Source organism: Daucus carota, chromosome 8 (assembly GCF_001625215.2).
Source record: "Daucus carota subsp. sativus chromosome 8, DH1 v3.0, whole genome shotgun sequence".
Taxonomy (NCBI): Eukaryota; Viridiplantae; Streptophyta; class Magnoliopsida; order Apiales; family Apiaceae; genus Daucus; species Daucus carota.
In genome coordinates this window covers 30070973-30087140 of record NC_030388.2, presented here as the reverse complement: position 1 = coordinate 30087140, position 16168 = coordinate 30070973, and the positions used below count along the sequence as shown (strand labels likewise).

The 16168-nt window shown below is 37.2% G+C and overlaps 5 protein-coding genes across 5 annotated transcripts; 2 read left to right on the top strand and 3 right to left on the bottom strand.

Moving 5' to 3' along the window:
• The first annotated feature begins 1158 nt into the window (after positions 1-1158).
• LOC108198523 (F-box protein At3g07870) lies at positions 1159-2400 on the top strand. The gene has a single exon (XM_017366278.1). It carries the CDS (start codon positions 1159-1161, stop codon positions 2398-2400), a length of 1242 nt encoding a protein of 413 aa, XP_017221767.1.
• Positions 2401-3260: 860 nt separating this feature from the next.
• Positions 3261-3908, top strand: LOC108199943 (uncharacterized). Its single transcript, XM_017367975.2, has one exon. The coding sequence runs from the start codon at positions 3364-3366 to the stop codon at positions 3757-3759; it is 396 nt and encodes a 131-aa protein (XP_017223464.1). The 5' UTR covers positions 3261-3363; the 3' UTR covers positions 3760-3908.
• Positions 3909-5863: 1955 nt separating this feature from the next.
• Positions 5864-7793, bottom strand: LOC108199942 (plasmodesmata-located protein 7). The gene is made up of 3 exons (XM_017367973.2): positions 6939-7793; positions 6675-6788; positions 5864-6306 (listed from the first exon to the last, which is right to left on the bottom strand). The coding sequence occupies exons 1-3, from the start codon at positions 7657-7659 to the stop codon at positions 6296-6298; spliced, it is 846 nt and encodes a 281-aa protein (XP_017223462.1). The 5' UTR covers positions 7660-7793; the 3' UTR covers positions 5864-6295.
• Positions 7794-11487: 3694 nt separating this feature from the next.
• On the bottom strand, positions 11488-13868 carry LOC108198892 (uncharacterized). The gene is made up of 2 exons (XM_017366662.2): positions 12859-13868; positions 11488-12716 (listed from the first exon to the last, which is right to left on the bottom strand). Exons 1-2 carry the CDS (start codon positions 13662-13664, stop codon positions 11654-11656), a joined length of 1869 nt encoding a protein of 622 aa, XP_017222151.1. The 5' UTR covers positions 13665-13868; the 3' UTR covers positions 11488-11653.
• Positions 13869-14970: 1102 nt separating this feature from the next.
• LOC108198522 (protein RALF-like 19) lies at positions 14971-15294 on the bottom strand. Its single transcript, XM_017366277.1, has one exon. The coding sequence runs from the start codon at positions 15292-15294 to the stop codon at positions 14971-14973; it is 324 nt and encodes a 107-aa protein (XP_017221766.1).
• Positions 15295-16168: the final 874 nt, after the last annotated feature.

Sequence of the window (16168 nt, the reverse complement as noted above, 5' to 3'; positions counted from 1 at the left end):
TTTAGAAAAAATACTTGAAATTGACAGTTTTAACATTTTTTGGATTCATATTTGAGTTTTAGAATTATTTTTTATATTTAAAATTAAATTTATTGACGGTTAAGGTTTAGGATCGATGTTAGGGATTTTAGAGCAAGTCCAATAGGTTACCTATCTCATTACCTATTAATAATATAAAATAAGAGTCTTAGTGAGTCCCGGTGATTTGAGGAATCAATTTTTAGTATCAACACCAATAGTAATCTCTATTTTTATTACCTATCATTATTTTAATAATAAATTTGAGGGAAAGAAGGATGAAAAGGAGGAAAGAGAAGAAAAAAAAAGAGGGAAATGAATTTTTTATTCATAAGTATTGGATAGGTAATGGCTAGAGGAGTAGAGGTTACCTGAAAATAGGTAATGGCTGGTAAATTTGGGGATTCGATAGTGATTTAGGTAATCACTAGCATAGTGTTGGAGAACTTTTTTTTTTTTTTTGATACATTATCTAAATGTGAGTTTAGGAGCACATTTAGGTAACCTATTGGACTTGCTCTTAGGCCCTAGAACCTCGAGCCTAAACCTAAATAATTTGAGACTTTACCTAAAGCCTCGGAACCAGTGTAATAAAGATAATATTGGAACATAAATTAACATGTGTTAACATTTTATGACACACATTTGTGTTTTTCGAATAATTTGTTTATACTTGAAATTAAATTGACTGACGGTTAGGATTTTGGATTTAGGGTTTAGGGTCTTTAGGTAAACCACACATATATGGTTTATCTTTGTTATCTAAAATTTTATAGTTTCCCCTTGTATTCGTATCAAACATAACACAATGTGGGTACGGAAATTAAGTCTCAGCATTTGTGTGACCAAGTATTGGATCCGCATTAGGACTTTCTAATATTTTAAAAAATTGAGACTCCAATATATAGATCCAGACCCGTGTCGATACCCGAGTCCGATTGATATTATATGAAATCGTGTAACTTATATATTAGTTTTATCTTATTGCTTATTGTTTTTACAAAATCTGAAAAGATTGTTCGAGACTTTTAATTGATTAATAAAATCTAGATTTGACAAGATTTCTCCAATGTTTTATGCCAACATCAAGCCTCTCTCGTAAATTCCCCCTTTAAACTTCACACATCACCTTCTTTCATTATGGCTCGCAAGAAAAGACGCACACAGAAATCGATAAAGCAACACAAGGCAGAAGAATCTGGGAAAGAAATCAGCAAGACAAGTTTGATTGACACTGTATCAGAGTCACTTGTTGCGAACATTCTTGCAGGACTCCCAATTGGTTGTATTTGTGCGTGGAGGTGCGTAAGCAAATTATTTCTTAAATTGATTTCTGAAAATTGGTTTACTAAACTTTATGCTGAGATGTCCCCGTATATCACTGTTGTTATTAACACTAATTTTGGGGTTCATTTAGTTGAGCTTGCAAAGGGATATTATCGATTATATAAATCTGTAATCTCGATCAACAAAGCTAAGATTATCGGCTCCTACAATGGCTTGCTTCTTTATTTGGTTCGATGCGAATATTTATATAATAATAAAAATCATTGTTCTGGACAATGTCTTTGCCTTTGCAACCCAATTTTGGGACAATATGTTAGCCTTCCAATACCCGATAACAACAATTATAGTTTCCATGGGCCAAGGAAAGAAGTTTACGGGTTGGGTTTTAATACCAAAACTGGTAAGTATATGATTTTAAGAATTTCAACACCAGTTGACCCGCCGCACCCGATTTATAAAAAAAGATCAGAGGCCGATGTCCTTATTGTTGATACTAATACATGGAAGCGAGTGGGTTATCTTCCATATCCAAGTAATGAAGAATCTCTTGGTGGTATTGTGAAAGGAGCTTTTCATTGGTTGTTTTATAACGAGATGAAAACTTCTACATCTTTGTATGCATTCAACATCGTGGATGAGCGAAACTATATGATCTCATTACCTCCTGATATAGGTAACGACAATGTTAATATGAGTGTTGGGGTGTTGAACAATTGTTTGTGTTTGTTTGATAATTCAAATCCTGCTCATTTCGGTATATGGTCGATGAAAGAATATGGAGTTAGAGAGTCTTGGGCTTTAAAGTGCATTTTGACAGCCTCTATTCCTGCTTGTATATGTAAGTCAACACTTCACCCAGTAGCAGCTCTAAAGGATGATGGAATTATCATAAAGTCAGGAAGCGGTGACTTCTATTTTTATGATCATAAGGATATGAATTTCACCAGGTTTGAAATTGATAATGTGGAACTCCTAGCTGAATTTAACTATCTCGCAATTCACTCATCAAACTTTTGTCCAGTCGATCTTATGTCAACCGGATGTGTGCTGGATACAAAAGTGGGTGCCAGATGTTTACTACACATATCCAAGTGATTCTGTTAATTAGTTGAGATAAGTTCAGTATATTTTAAAGCTAGTAGGTTGTATTTCTAGTTTCATTTTGCTCTCTTTGCTATCTCTCCACCTATTAGAATAATCATTATGCTGGGATAATACTATTAAGAAAATGAAGATGTTAAACTTCTCAAATGTATTAATTTATGAATGTCTTGCTCAATTTTCTACAACTTGCTTCATGTCATCCTTAATATGCTCAAGATGAATTTGAATTCTGTTCATTTTATGTTGTAATGAATGAATTGTTATATGGAGATTACAAAGGCGTCCATATATATGTGCGCGCGCGCGTGTTTGTGTGTGGCTTGGTAAACAACCAATGATGGATAAGCAGCCATCAGATCGTGGTCGTTGGATGAAGGACACTAACAATAATGATTCATTAAGCAGTACTTGATACACGGATGAAACATTACATGTACTACTGAATTTTGTCATGTTCCAATGCTACCCTTCTAGCGGCTTTCATTTCATATTCAACTACTCCCTCCGTCCCATTTTAACTGCTTTTGACTTTTTTACACGTATTTTAAGATGTTAAAAAAATTACATCTAAACATGATTATTTTTTATAAAATTTATATCAAATAAAAGTTTAGAGTGTAAAGTTTTATTTGATATAAGAATTGAAATTTTTTATTGAGTGTAGATATTGTTTTTTTACACCTTAATATACGTGTTAAAAAGTCAAACATCAGTTAAAATGGGACAGAGGGAGTAATATTTTACTAATTACCCATAAACTCATAAACTAATTACCCATTTTTTTTTTCCTACGAATACTTGACACTGCGTCACAAATACAATTGCATAAAACTGCCGCCACGTGTACACGCTTCCTCTCCTTTATTTCCTTCTCTCCAAAGCAACAAAACAAAAGAGTAACCTATACACACCCCTATACATCCGAAAACGAACCAGATCTAGAAGCTTCAATCAATGGCGTTAGAATGGGTAGTACTCGGCTACGCCGCCGGAGCAGAGGCCGTTATGGTGCTCCTCCTAACCATTCCCGGTCTCCACGGCCTCCGTAAAGGTCTCGTCGCCGTCACGCGCAATCTCCTCAAGCCGTTCCTCTCCGTCGTGCCGTTCTGTCTGTTCTTGCTCATGGATATCTACTGGAAATACGAGACTCGGCCGAGTTGTGAATCGTCCGAGTCGTGCTCGCCGACCGAGTACTTGCGCCACCAGAAGTCGATTATGAAGAGCCAGCGTAACGCGCTGTTGATCGCGTCGGCGTTGTTGTTTTACTGGCTGTTGTTCTCGGTGACGCGGTTGGTTGTGAAGGTCGAGGAGTTAAATGCGCGTGTTGAGAAGTTGAAGAATCAGGAGTGATTCCGTTGGTTGATTTAACGGTGTTTACGATATTAATCGATGATGAGTTTCGGTTTTTAAGTCTCGGATTTTCGAACATTTTGAGGATTTGAAATGACCTAACTGTATTTTTTGTTTGATTATATGTTATTTTATGGATGTTTAAATTAGTTGTTGTGTTATGGCTGTTTAAGTTGATTGTTAACTAATCTATGTTTTTGATAAGTGCGATGTTAATCGATTATGTGTTAGTTTTTTTTATTGAACATATAGCTTGTTATAAATGATCTTGTTGTGTTTTGTGTTTGATTGTATGTTATGTGATTGATGTTGAAATCGAATGTTAGATTGTTGCAGATGCTTAGTATGTGCTTGGACCTGAATTAGAAGTTGGGAGTACCCTCAAAACTGTAATAATTAGAGAGAAGAAAGATGTTCTCTTGAATGAAATATATATATATATTCTTGGATTGATTGTATATGTACCCCAGATGTACCGTCACCATATGCATATCGATAACAAGCCTCTTTGGGTCCTCTCCTTGACTCTTGAGTGAGTTCAGCTTCTACATAAGCTTATATTTAAATGTTGCAAGTATAATGTATTGTGGCTTTTGTACTGCAAAAGGTGTGATGTATTTGAGTTGATCTGATTCTGTCCTGGTTGCAACTTGCAAGTAAGATATCATGTCCTAATGTCATGTTAAATCTTCAGTAGCACCCCCAAGTTTGTTTCTAAAAGGATATGCTGTGTATCTGACTAGTTGAAGGTTGTGCTCAGTGTGATTGCTAAAGTCATTACTTGCTTCTTTACTACTTGAACCCCTTATTCTGAAAAGAGATTAATAATTTTCTGTTGATATGAGTCTGTCCTGTGTTGTTTGTAGGTTGCGAGTAAGATATCCTGTCCTAGTGTCATGTCAATGTTTGGTAGCACCCTGACTTTTTTAAAAGGACATGCATTGTATTAGACTAGTTGAAGGTTGTGCTTGGCGTGATTTACATCTCGTGTACTGAAGGTCGTGCTTGGCGTGATTTACGTGTGTACTTGCTATTTCCTGTATGCTCTATTGGAACTCCCGAACCCTATTTCTTTAAAGAGATGAAAAATTGTAGGTTCAAGACAATCTACCTTGGCTGTTGTTGCTTGTTCGGGGATTGGTCTTTATATCATACATGATTAATTGAATTTAAGTCTGAACTTTTGACATTGGCTATTTGGGGTAGTGACTTAATGACCAAATGTTAGTTTGCATTCTTTTTGTAGCCCCTAGGATTGCGTATTAATCAGTATGCTATGATGAATACTGATTTTACTTGGACCTTCTGTAAGCAATTACTATTTTAGGCTTTTCCCAGTAGATTAAGAAATTAGGAGCTGATCTGTCAAATTCTCTGTACAAATTTAGACTGAACCATTTCCTCCGGTGCATCTACTTGATATAAATTTGATGTTTACTTCAAGGAAACCTAAATATTAGGTTGTTATATATGCCTTTCTGATTGATATCCTTGTGTCAACTGAGCTTCTAAATGTTTTGAATTCAGATTTATAGTCGGGAGCTTTATGCCTGTGAGTCTACTGTTTACATATATGCTTGGGATCTGAACATGGAATCGATCCTAATAGACCAGTTTCTAATTTTCTATTATATATCGTGATGGGATTGGTTTGTGTATTTGTCAAGAGCATGTCCATTATGTTGTTTCTGTTATATTGTGTATTTGACATAGGCCTGAGGTCTATTCAGAAAGGAAGTGTTTATGCTTAAACACAAATTTATTTGTAGAGTTTGGACCTAGATCCTAGTTTGTGTCTTGTATCAGGATGTTTTTCCGAAGCTTCTGTTATTTCTAAATCTGGTGCATATAACTTCTCCCCCAACATATTTGGAATTAGAGCTGTGAAGCATGACACTCGTGCAGATATGAGTTATTCTGGTGAATTTCTTAGAAAATACTGTGCAGGGGACATGATTATTTGCTTGTGCTGCAGAAATTGAATGTGAAATATGGTATTAAACTTTCTTTCTATGACAAGTTTGTTTTCAATCATGATTTTTCGAATTTGTGGTTCTCCTATGTTACCAATCTCTTTGTTCTTCCTCGAAACAAAAGTTCAGAATGATTTGAAATGGAGAAAAAGCTTCAGCTCCAAGACCATGACAGGCTATCAACAATATGCACTACAACTACTGTGCAGCTAATCTACCTACCTAAAGGTATTTATCTAAAGCAACATCTTTGAAGACAGTACTATAGTCGAAAAATGTATTTATGCATCCATCATTTACAACATCCAGAAGCAATGAAAAAGTATGCCATAGTGACTTATTTGCTTTGCTTGAGTTGTGCTCTTGTTGTTTCTGCTGCTTGAGTTGTGCACCATGTTGTTTCTGCTGGCTCCCACTTTCTTCATTTGCTCCAGTGTATAGATTTGTCTACACCACACTCCTATCTCTATCTTGCAAAGTTTAAAGTTTAAAAGTAATGCTAGAGCTGAATGTTCTGCACCATCGTCTCAGTGATTGCTTATTTGCTTGCAAACATGAGAATTCTATTTTCCATCTGCAATTCAAAACAAACAGAGGCAATAAATTGGCCTGCATAATACTTAACATATGTTGGCCCGAACTCTTTTTCTCGGGGAGGAAGCAGGTAAGAATGAAATGCAAAATTATGAAATGAAGAGCAAAAAATCCGACGATAGAGTAGTAGTTCTGAATTCAAATTTTCTTTTCGATCTCGCTGACCCAAAAATTAATAATGACTGTTTGAAGGTAACTGAAACCGAAAGTTCAAATTTAATTTGATCACATATATACATGATTGTAGAGATCGAACTAATCAATTGACCTGTCGACGGGGGATTTTTAAAACATTACATATATGTACAAAATAAAACATCAGGGACAGTAGAAACGGAATAACCGTACCTTTCTGGTCATCGCAGAGTCTACTAAAGCCAGATAAAAGAATAATAATCAGTATGACCCCAGTTATGAGTCCGATAAGAATGGCCAGCGTCTTGTCCGTTAATTCATTCGGATCTGCAGTCACAGAACTAGATTTAAATTGACTTACGAGACACTGTCACAATTATTTGTTTAAACGAATAAAAGAAAAGCTGTCCTCTAATTAAACGCGTACATGATGTAACACGAGACGCACGCATAAAACGAAAAATCATTCGAGATTACCATTATTTCTCAAGTGGTGAGCATGATCAGAGTAGCGGACGTAACACTTGGCCAGGAACATGTCGCCCCAAGCGGCCGACTCGCACTCGGTTCTTAGGGATTCTGTCGCGTCTCCGAGACAATCCTGACATTCCGTCACACTTAAATCTTGTACACATTGTGCCACCCCCTGTACTTTCCCGGACCCGCCGGCTCGAAAATACTGGCCTACGCCTGTCAGGTACCCGAGCACCGCGTCGCGGTGGTTCGACAATTCGGGATCGTACCCGTTCGACGGACCGCATTTTTTAAACACGACCGCTTTATCCTCAACTCCTACGAAAGAAACGTTATCGTACTTGACTAAACAGCCGTCGAGCTGTAAGACGCCCCCCGTGACTCCCGGGCAGAGGTTGCCTAGTCGACTGACGGAATGCGAGACGCAGTCTCGACATCCCGAGGGATTCAGGTCGCCGCGACATTGGAAAAGGCCGTAGACGACGTCGTACGGTGCTGAGCCGGGAAGAGAGACCTTAAAATTGTTGAATTTTGAGATTGCGGCGGAGTTAACGAGGGAAGAGAGGAGGGAGTTCACGTTTGATCCGTAAGGCGACGCGGGAGCGTATTTGGTCTGAGAACATCCGCCGTAGATGACGGAGTCAACAGAATTCGAGCTCGAGCAGCTCACGAGAAATGAAACAATGACAAGAAAAAAGTAGACAGAGCAAGCTTCGGAGAACATATTTCGAGATTTTGTCAATATCGAGAGGAATTTGGATACGAGAATAATAAAATGCAGGAGCGTTATAAATTTAAGAAATTACGTGAGTGAGTGAAGAAGTGGGAGATGTTGCATGAAAGTTCTAGCTAGGGAAATGAGGATTAATCTGTGGTTATAAATTATAAAGGGCCACTTCTGAATTTTATTACGTTTTTTATGTAAAACAAGAAAAACGTTTCACTGTTTTGGGCTTATTGGTCTCGATTGTCGATACAAAATATTCTTCGATCTTCTGCTAGCTGCAAAATTAGGCTCAAAGAGTGTAAAATAATAGTATTTATTTACTATTTGTTATTTGTTTATGTGTTAAATGTAAGTGCGAAAAACATGTAGGGGCACATGACCTACATTATAAGGGGGGAAGTAGATAAGTTTTGAGCAGCATGGTTCACTAGAAAAGCAAGTTTCGAATGGTAAACTAGAAGGGGTGATTTATTTTGATTTTGAAACAGTGTGATGGTTTCATCCATAGGATTTGATTTGGTGCTTTGGATAGAAAACTCTGATTTAGTTGTAAATCTTAGTACTGTTTGCTTTAGGAGTAAGTGTCCGGTATCTAAGATATGTATGTTAGTAGAATATGTTTAGGGGAGTTCTAAGTTTTGATGTATATTATATATACATGTATATTACAGTATCATTCAACAGAAAGTTATCCATTTCTAGAATTTTTCACGTTCATTATTTTTTTCCATGTCGGACGTATGATCAGTCGTATGTTCTGTACCAACTGCCTCGGACTAAATACTATTATGATGTTACCTCGGTTCAAGTTCCGGGTAAATGTTCTTTGGTGTGAATGTGAATGGGTGGTTTCGATGACAGAGGTATATCCTCCGTTGTTCACTTGTTCTTAGATCTTGAGTTCGATTTTCACTCATCTTTGGTAATAATTAATGAAGGTGAACTGATTCAAACTAATGAATTTTGTCAAAAATCGAATTGAATTTAGCCTGAACTTGAAAAATGATTTCCATCTAAATGCAACTCAAGCTAACATGAAGCTGTATCTTAAAAATTTCTCTTGTAACCAATATGCAGTTATGGAACCTTCCCTACCAATCATCTGCAAACGAGATAATCAGTGAATCAAACAGAGTGATAAGATGATATAAACAAATGGCGTCTCTGGTTGACTTAATATTAGCCCCAGAAAAATAGAATGGGTTCAACAAGAGACTGCGTAGGCTATTTTACTAGAAGAATTCTTGAGTGACCCATACAATATATAAAAATGATTGGATTGTGTAATGGCCCCATTAGTGGATTTAATTCCACAACAGACTGCTTAGATTATACTGCTTATAAATGATGAAGTGATTGTTCGAAAAAGATTTATCTGTTTGGATTTTAATCTAAAAGAATAGGAAATTTGGATTCCTTTGTGCAAATAATGGAGTTTTAGTTTGATGTGCTAACTCTAGATTCTAGAAGATTGCATTTTATGGTTGAACATGATAGACACAACAGCTCGTAACTACTTATATTTAACGAGTAAGATTCACGACCGACGTATGTTACAATAGGAGGCATTTTGGATCGTGGGTGGGAATGAGAATCGGGAATGAGAATGAATGATATTAAAATGGGTATCGCAATAAGAGTGTTAGAAATGATTTATCCTCCAAGTGAGATTGGAGTTCCCATTCCATGTCACATAATTGCTAATCCAAACACAAACACATGTGTTTAAGGTTCCGATTTCCGTTAATCGGACTCATTAACCATGAACTAGGCACCTACTTAATCAGAAAGATAATGAACAAGTTAAGGATAACAGAATCCCAAGTATTCATATAGGAAATATAGGAAACGACATGTAATATACGTTTGTCATGGATCCAGACCCATTTTACGAGGAACTCAATGTTCAATATTTTGAGCCGAGGTTGATCAATTTGCTGACTTTCTATGACTAATCCAGCAATATCTATTCGCTTTTAGCATGTTATTGTCATTCTTCAGATAAACAAGTAGTTGACAATCATGATCACAAGTAGCTATTCCACTGTTCAGCCAGGAATTAACAATTGTTTTCTCGATAACAAGACGTTGATTTATGAAATTACTGTTCACGAAGCTAATCTGCTGCATAAATTAGGTCAATGCATGATTGAAGTCCCCACAAAGACTGGGGAATTAGTGTAGAGAATGAAAGTTGAATGTGTGGAAAGAACTGTGGAAGATCTGTAAAGTGCAGCTTGCTGATTGTTACAATTATTTGTGTGATAGTGTTTGTTAGAACAACATTCACCAGCAGTTTCGTTTTCCTTATCCATCCGATTTGCCTCGCGTAAACAACAAAATCTGAACTCGGATTGTAATGAGATGGAACAGACAAAGAAGAAGAAGAAAGAAGGCCTAAACTTATTTTTACAGTTAAACTGGATGCGAAAACTCTCAATGCTGAGGAATTCGGGTGCAAAATACGCCTGGAGAAGGATTGTTGTAATATAATATGATCCTCGTAAACTCCAAACATCTTGAGGTTTTGGGAGAATTATTCACTTAACATTATGGTTTTGAGAGAATTGGTAAGGATGTCATTTTAAACAAATACCAAATTCTTAATGATGCTTAAACAGAACCAAGGAAAAATTATTGTTACTAACACCAATAATGATCTCTAAGCAGAGTCAGTTTTGGAATTTGATTTTTCGTTAATAGATCAAGAGGAAGTCCCCTATATTTAATCCAATCCTGTTATGATGATATCAGTCTTTAACAGTTTTCACAATAGATAGCTCTTTCCTTATTAATGAACAAGCACTACTAGAATTCTCGAGTATTGCAACGGAATTTGGCAACGGAGTTATATCCGTCGGCTTCCTGACGGTTTACCGACGGAATTTTACCAACGAATTCAACCGTCGCAAATTTTGGCGCGAAAACTCCCGCCCAGCAGTTCCAACAAAATTGCGACGGAATTGATGACGGATATCGTAACGGAACGCAGTCGTCGCAAAGTTTCGCGGCAAAATATTCCCGCTTATATATACCGACGGTGTTAGCAACGATTTTTTGTTGCAACGAGGTAGCGACGGAAATCCGTCGAGATTTAAAAGTCAATAATTTATTTCATCCGTTGCAAAACCGTTGTTGTTATGCATCGGTCGCCTTTTTATTTCGTTGCTAATCCGTCGTAGTTTTAGATCGGTCGTCTTTATATCCGTCGCTATTCCGTCGTTATTTTAGATCGGTCGCCTTTTATTCCGTTGCAAAGTCGTTGGTACTTTTTTATTCCGTCGCAAAACCGTTGCTATAGTTTTCAACCATTGTTATTATTCTCAATGGAATTCCGTCGTAATAAACCGTTGCAAAATTCCCAACGGATATTCCGTCGCTACTTAGGTGTTGGTTGGGGGTAAAAAACAACTGGAATTCTGTTGTTAAACTGTTGCAACTCCGTCGTAAATATTTGCCGACGGAAAAAATTCGTTGCAAAGCATTCCCTACGGCGATTTTTGCAACTAAATAATCTGTTGCAAATTCTGTCGCTACTCTCGATTACCAACGGAATTTATAAATCAACAACGATTTTCTGTTGCAGAATGCGAAAACTGTTGTAGTGAAGCTGTGTTCGAGGGACTCTTCATTTTGTCTCGAATACCCGTGTCGGACACTCGCTACTCGAACATGGGTATGAACACCCTGACACTTATTTTAGGCTAAAATAGTGTGAAATTTTCAAAATATTTTCAGAGTCCTACGCTCGGACACGTATGATGTATCCATGTTGGATTATTATTGCGAGATTACAAAACAAATGGATGCAATCGGGAGATAAATTGATTGATTGTAGAATCAATTGTTTGTGTCCATCTCTTTGGAATATAATTTGCATTGGTAGTTATACTTAAATAGCTGAAACAACAAAGCAGCCTGGTTTTCGGACTGCATTGTATACTGATAAACAAGTACAAACAACAAATCTGAACATGTACAACTTATAACATCAAGAGCATAGATCAGGCTGAGCATGTTGTGTGAATCTGCAAGGTTTACACTCAAGGACGGGCTTACCATATGTATCTTTATGGCATCTTTGACATGGTTGACGCCTTTTATTTAGAACGAAGGTTAGGCCGTGATGGTGATCCTGAATCTTGATATTTGTTGCCCCGAACTTGACCCTCGAGTAGGGAGACAGATCTAAGCATTCTCCGAGATGGAAGGACAGATCACAGACACTGCAATGGTAGAACCAACAGTTGGTGTCTATCTCTTCAGAGCAAAATTCACACTGGAATTCATGAGGATGATCTTCTACTTCCGCGGGAGAGAATATCAAGTCAAGGGGGTGAGGATCCCAACGATGAGTCAATCTGTGTGGCTTAAGAACACAATTTACATGTATAGTAAAAACCGCCATGTCATCTTTTAGACACTTAAATAGGGCGTCGCCTTCTCTTGTTGGTTTGTTGCAAGCAAGACATTTATGACTGAAACAATCACGATATTGTGTAAGAATGTGATGATGAACTTCATGTTTGATTTGTTTGGGTAGAAGAGCACACTCGATGTCAAGCTTGACAGCAATTGTTGTTCCACATTCTGTGCAATGGACATATGTGGTCTGCATTTGCGCGCCATTTCTAAAGCCTTTACAGAGACTGCAAGACCAGATTTCATGGACACTGGGCTGAATTCCGACGAGCTTGCCTTCTAGGTCATGCTGCATTTCTTTTGGAAACAGGGCACAGTATCTGTGGAGAATAAAATCACACTCACTGCATTCATAAAATACATCATCAGTGTCATCAACAGTGGATATAGATTTGGTACAAAGGTTACAAATAAGCAATCCTTTATCATCCGCTATAATTGAACCGCTTCTGTGCATAAGTAACATTCGATGCTGGTCATGGCTCCAATGGTTTATTTCAACAGGAGGCGTCACAGGAGCATCCTGCAACCAATATATAATCTTCTTCTTAATACATTGCTGCAACAACGACTCGTGATCTGGCAAAGGGAGGTGCACCAAATTATCATCATCGTCGTCCTTCTCTTTGTCACTGCATTATTTCTATACACATTAGGTCCTCGTCATAGCATAAAGTAGGCCAGAACCATTGAGTGGCCAAAATTGAATCGTATAGTATTATACACCGTAGAGGAAAAAGGTATTTTAAGCAAACATAAAATAAGAAATCCAACCTGGAAATGTGAGCTGATATAGCACATTTGATGTGGGCAAAGAATCTGCAGTTGGGACAGTAGTAGAGCCAATGACTATGGAACAGCTGAGTTCTACAGATTGTGCAGTGCTGTAGGAATTTACGGTGAATTTCTGGAAGAGAATATGCTAACCTAAGAGGATGCTTGGGGTGAATTTTAGTTTCCAATAAATTAGGTAGATTACTACAGGCGAGGTGGATATAAAACGGACATGTGTAGCACATATAAGAGAAGTCGGTATCCACCTCACGGCAGGCATCACACTGAAAAGTGGCTAACCTCGTCGATAAGGTAAGCTTGTGAGAATGATAAGGAGTGTCTATATTAATTTTATTTAAAGGAATAACACAAAACAGACAGAGCCTATAATTCTCTTTACAAAGATAACATAAGTAACTTATCCCCTTCACCTTGATGCCACAGAGGCTACAACTTCCTTTTTCCTCACGAGGCCAGTTATCCCGATCCATTTTATGCTTGTGGCTTGGATGCTTAATGCGATCTGGCAAATGTGCACAGCTTTTGTGAATAAAGAACTGAGCACAACCCTCATGGGCCTCATCTACATCAGAACTGCTAAAGTCAATACAACGATAAACAGCAGATGAACTATGCAGCACCAAACCGCAGCCAAAACATTGTTTACCCTCGTGAGCATGATAATCCTCGTTCAGTATCAGCTCATGTCGGTGAATCTGTTGTTCACAATATGGATAAATTGTTACAGAGTCTGAACATGAACTAACAGAGTCTGAACATGAACTATTAGAGTCTGAATTCTCCATGAAGACAACACATAGTTTGTAATAAAATTGGGAGTTACATATTAATAGGCCTCCTGTCTTGGCCTCTTCTCGGATAATTTCTTGCAGAAGATAGAGTAAAAGGGCATGTCAATAAACTGAAATTACGATTCCAATAATTTACTATCTCTGTCCCAAATCTTTTGTCTTATTTCACCTTTTTATGGTCAAATTAACCGAAATTTGAATACCATTTACTTTTTATCCTTTTATAATTAACAATATATGAGAAATACATATTAAAGTAGATATAATGTACTATCTAATTGTACAAATTTTATTACATCTCCTTCAATTTGACCACAAAAAAGTCAAACAAAACAAAAGATTTGGGACGATGGGAGTATTGTTTATACGTAAAGGGTACTTAAAATCCCAGTTGAGGAATCTATATCTAAAATCTACAACTCATGAAAGAAATGGATATTAAGAAATTTCCAGCAAAGAAAGAAAAGAAGCTACATCTTTATTCTGAAAGTATAATTCAGATGTAAGCAAGGACTCTATAGTCTATACTTTACTTCATTCGAACTTCATAGAGTTGGAGGATTTTATTTCAAGAATTAAAATTTGATTCTTCAACTTTACCACAGGTATTTGACTCCATATTCCTAGAGTCTGGAAGTACTGCTTGAATCAGAAGAACACGATACTGTTCTTAACTTGCTGGAGAAGTTCTTGAAATTGCTGCGTAAAATTGAGTAGTTCTGTTTCTATAAATATACATTTAAAGTTGGTAAAACTTGTTTTATTTTCAATTTTGCTCTAGTTCATTGTTAAAATTTGTTGATGCGCAAATGTCAGTACTATTGATGCACAAATGTCGTGTGTTTAATTTAATTATCTGTTTGTCTGTCTCGTTCTGTTTTCTGTTTGTCTCGACGAGCCTTTCTTTGAAAATTGAGTATGCTGCAGCTTAAATAAACCAACTGCAAAATCTTGCTGAGGACCTCCTGATCAACCAACATAGGACGTCTTGGCTATTGCCTGAGCATGCTGATGAGTAACCATTCCAAAATATTAAACAAATTAATTGTAAATGCGAAATATATAAATCTCATTCTCATTCATTACAGAAATAATGGACGATAAATGTGCATAGAACCTTTTCCTTTCCTTCTTCTTCCTTACAAAAAATTTTTAAAAATGAAACCGAGAGATCACAATACAGTAACTATCAAATTCTCCTTTGACAATAACAACTAAATAAATAAATTTGCGGTTCTCCAAAAATCTCAAATTACCTTGGCACATCGGGTAGCAGCAGTGCAGCCGCGGTTATAAGGAATTAAGGATTAGCCCTCCCACTTCTCTGGCAATTATAATATGAATGCCCGCGCCTATTGCATGGCACATTGTTCTTACTAGGTGCATCATGGCTTATGTAACTTCTTCCAGCCAGGCTCCTCCTTCTCAGTGATCCTGATTCCATGTTAAGTTCCTCGTATGGATCGATCATGTCTCCCATAAGAAGATCTCCATCTTCACCTCGACCATCGAGTCCTAGCTGGACTTCGTAGGGGAAATAGGGTGACTCTATGGAGATGACCATTGTCATGGCGAGGAGGAGGACGAGGATGAGGACTTGGACGGATGGTAAAAATCGAGCCATTGGCGTGGAGTAAAGTTGGAAAGGTGTCCCGACCCTCCCGGCTCACAGGGGAAGATTGAAAGGATATCTGCTCAGCCTAGTAAGGCAAATGGATGAGAAAGCAAAGAAGGTGTTTTTGTTTTGTTTTTTCTTAATTTGGAGGGGGTGTTTGTGTGAGTTGACGTGATTTACGCAGGCTAATATTGCATGGCATGGTGTACTAATAAGAGCCCGTTTGGTTTGTTCACCTACCATGTGGAAAAACTTTTTTGTTGGACGACATGAATTGAAACTCTGGAAGAAGAGTCAGCATTCTCACACTTTGCTCCGATCCACGGTGAATGATTGGGGTGACAAAATCTACAAAAGCCCGTATAAACCCGACTGTTTGAGATTTTTAAGTTTCGAGTCGTGTTGGGATTGAATAACTTTATGTCCAAAAAAACGCTAATCGGGTTGGGTTAACTCAGTGTATCTGAATTAAATATTTTGTAAGAAATATATTATTATACCGAACTCGATCCGAAATATTTTTATATTTATATTTAATGTATAATATATAAATTTATATTAGACAATTGCATACATTTGTCATAAAATATTTTTTTTTTTTTGATAAAGAGTTAATTCAATAATAAAGAGCCATACGACATCTACATAAACAGTCGCGTCGAACAAACAAAATGAAGAAACAATCACTGATTGATTCATTCTTCTTGGAGATAAAATCACGTGAAGTTGAAGATGATATGTACACATACTTCGCCACTTTCGCTTCCGCCACACACAGTTTGAGCTATCGACTGAGAATGCAATCTCCTGACAATTTCTATGACTAAATCAAGCACCATACTCACACAAATGGTGAGCAAATAACAAAACTCACACAAACGGT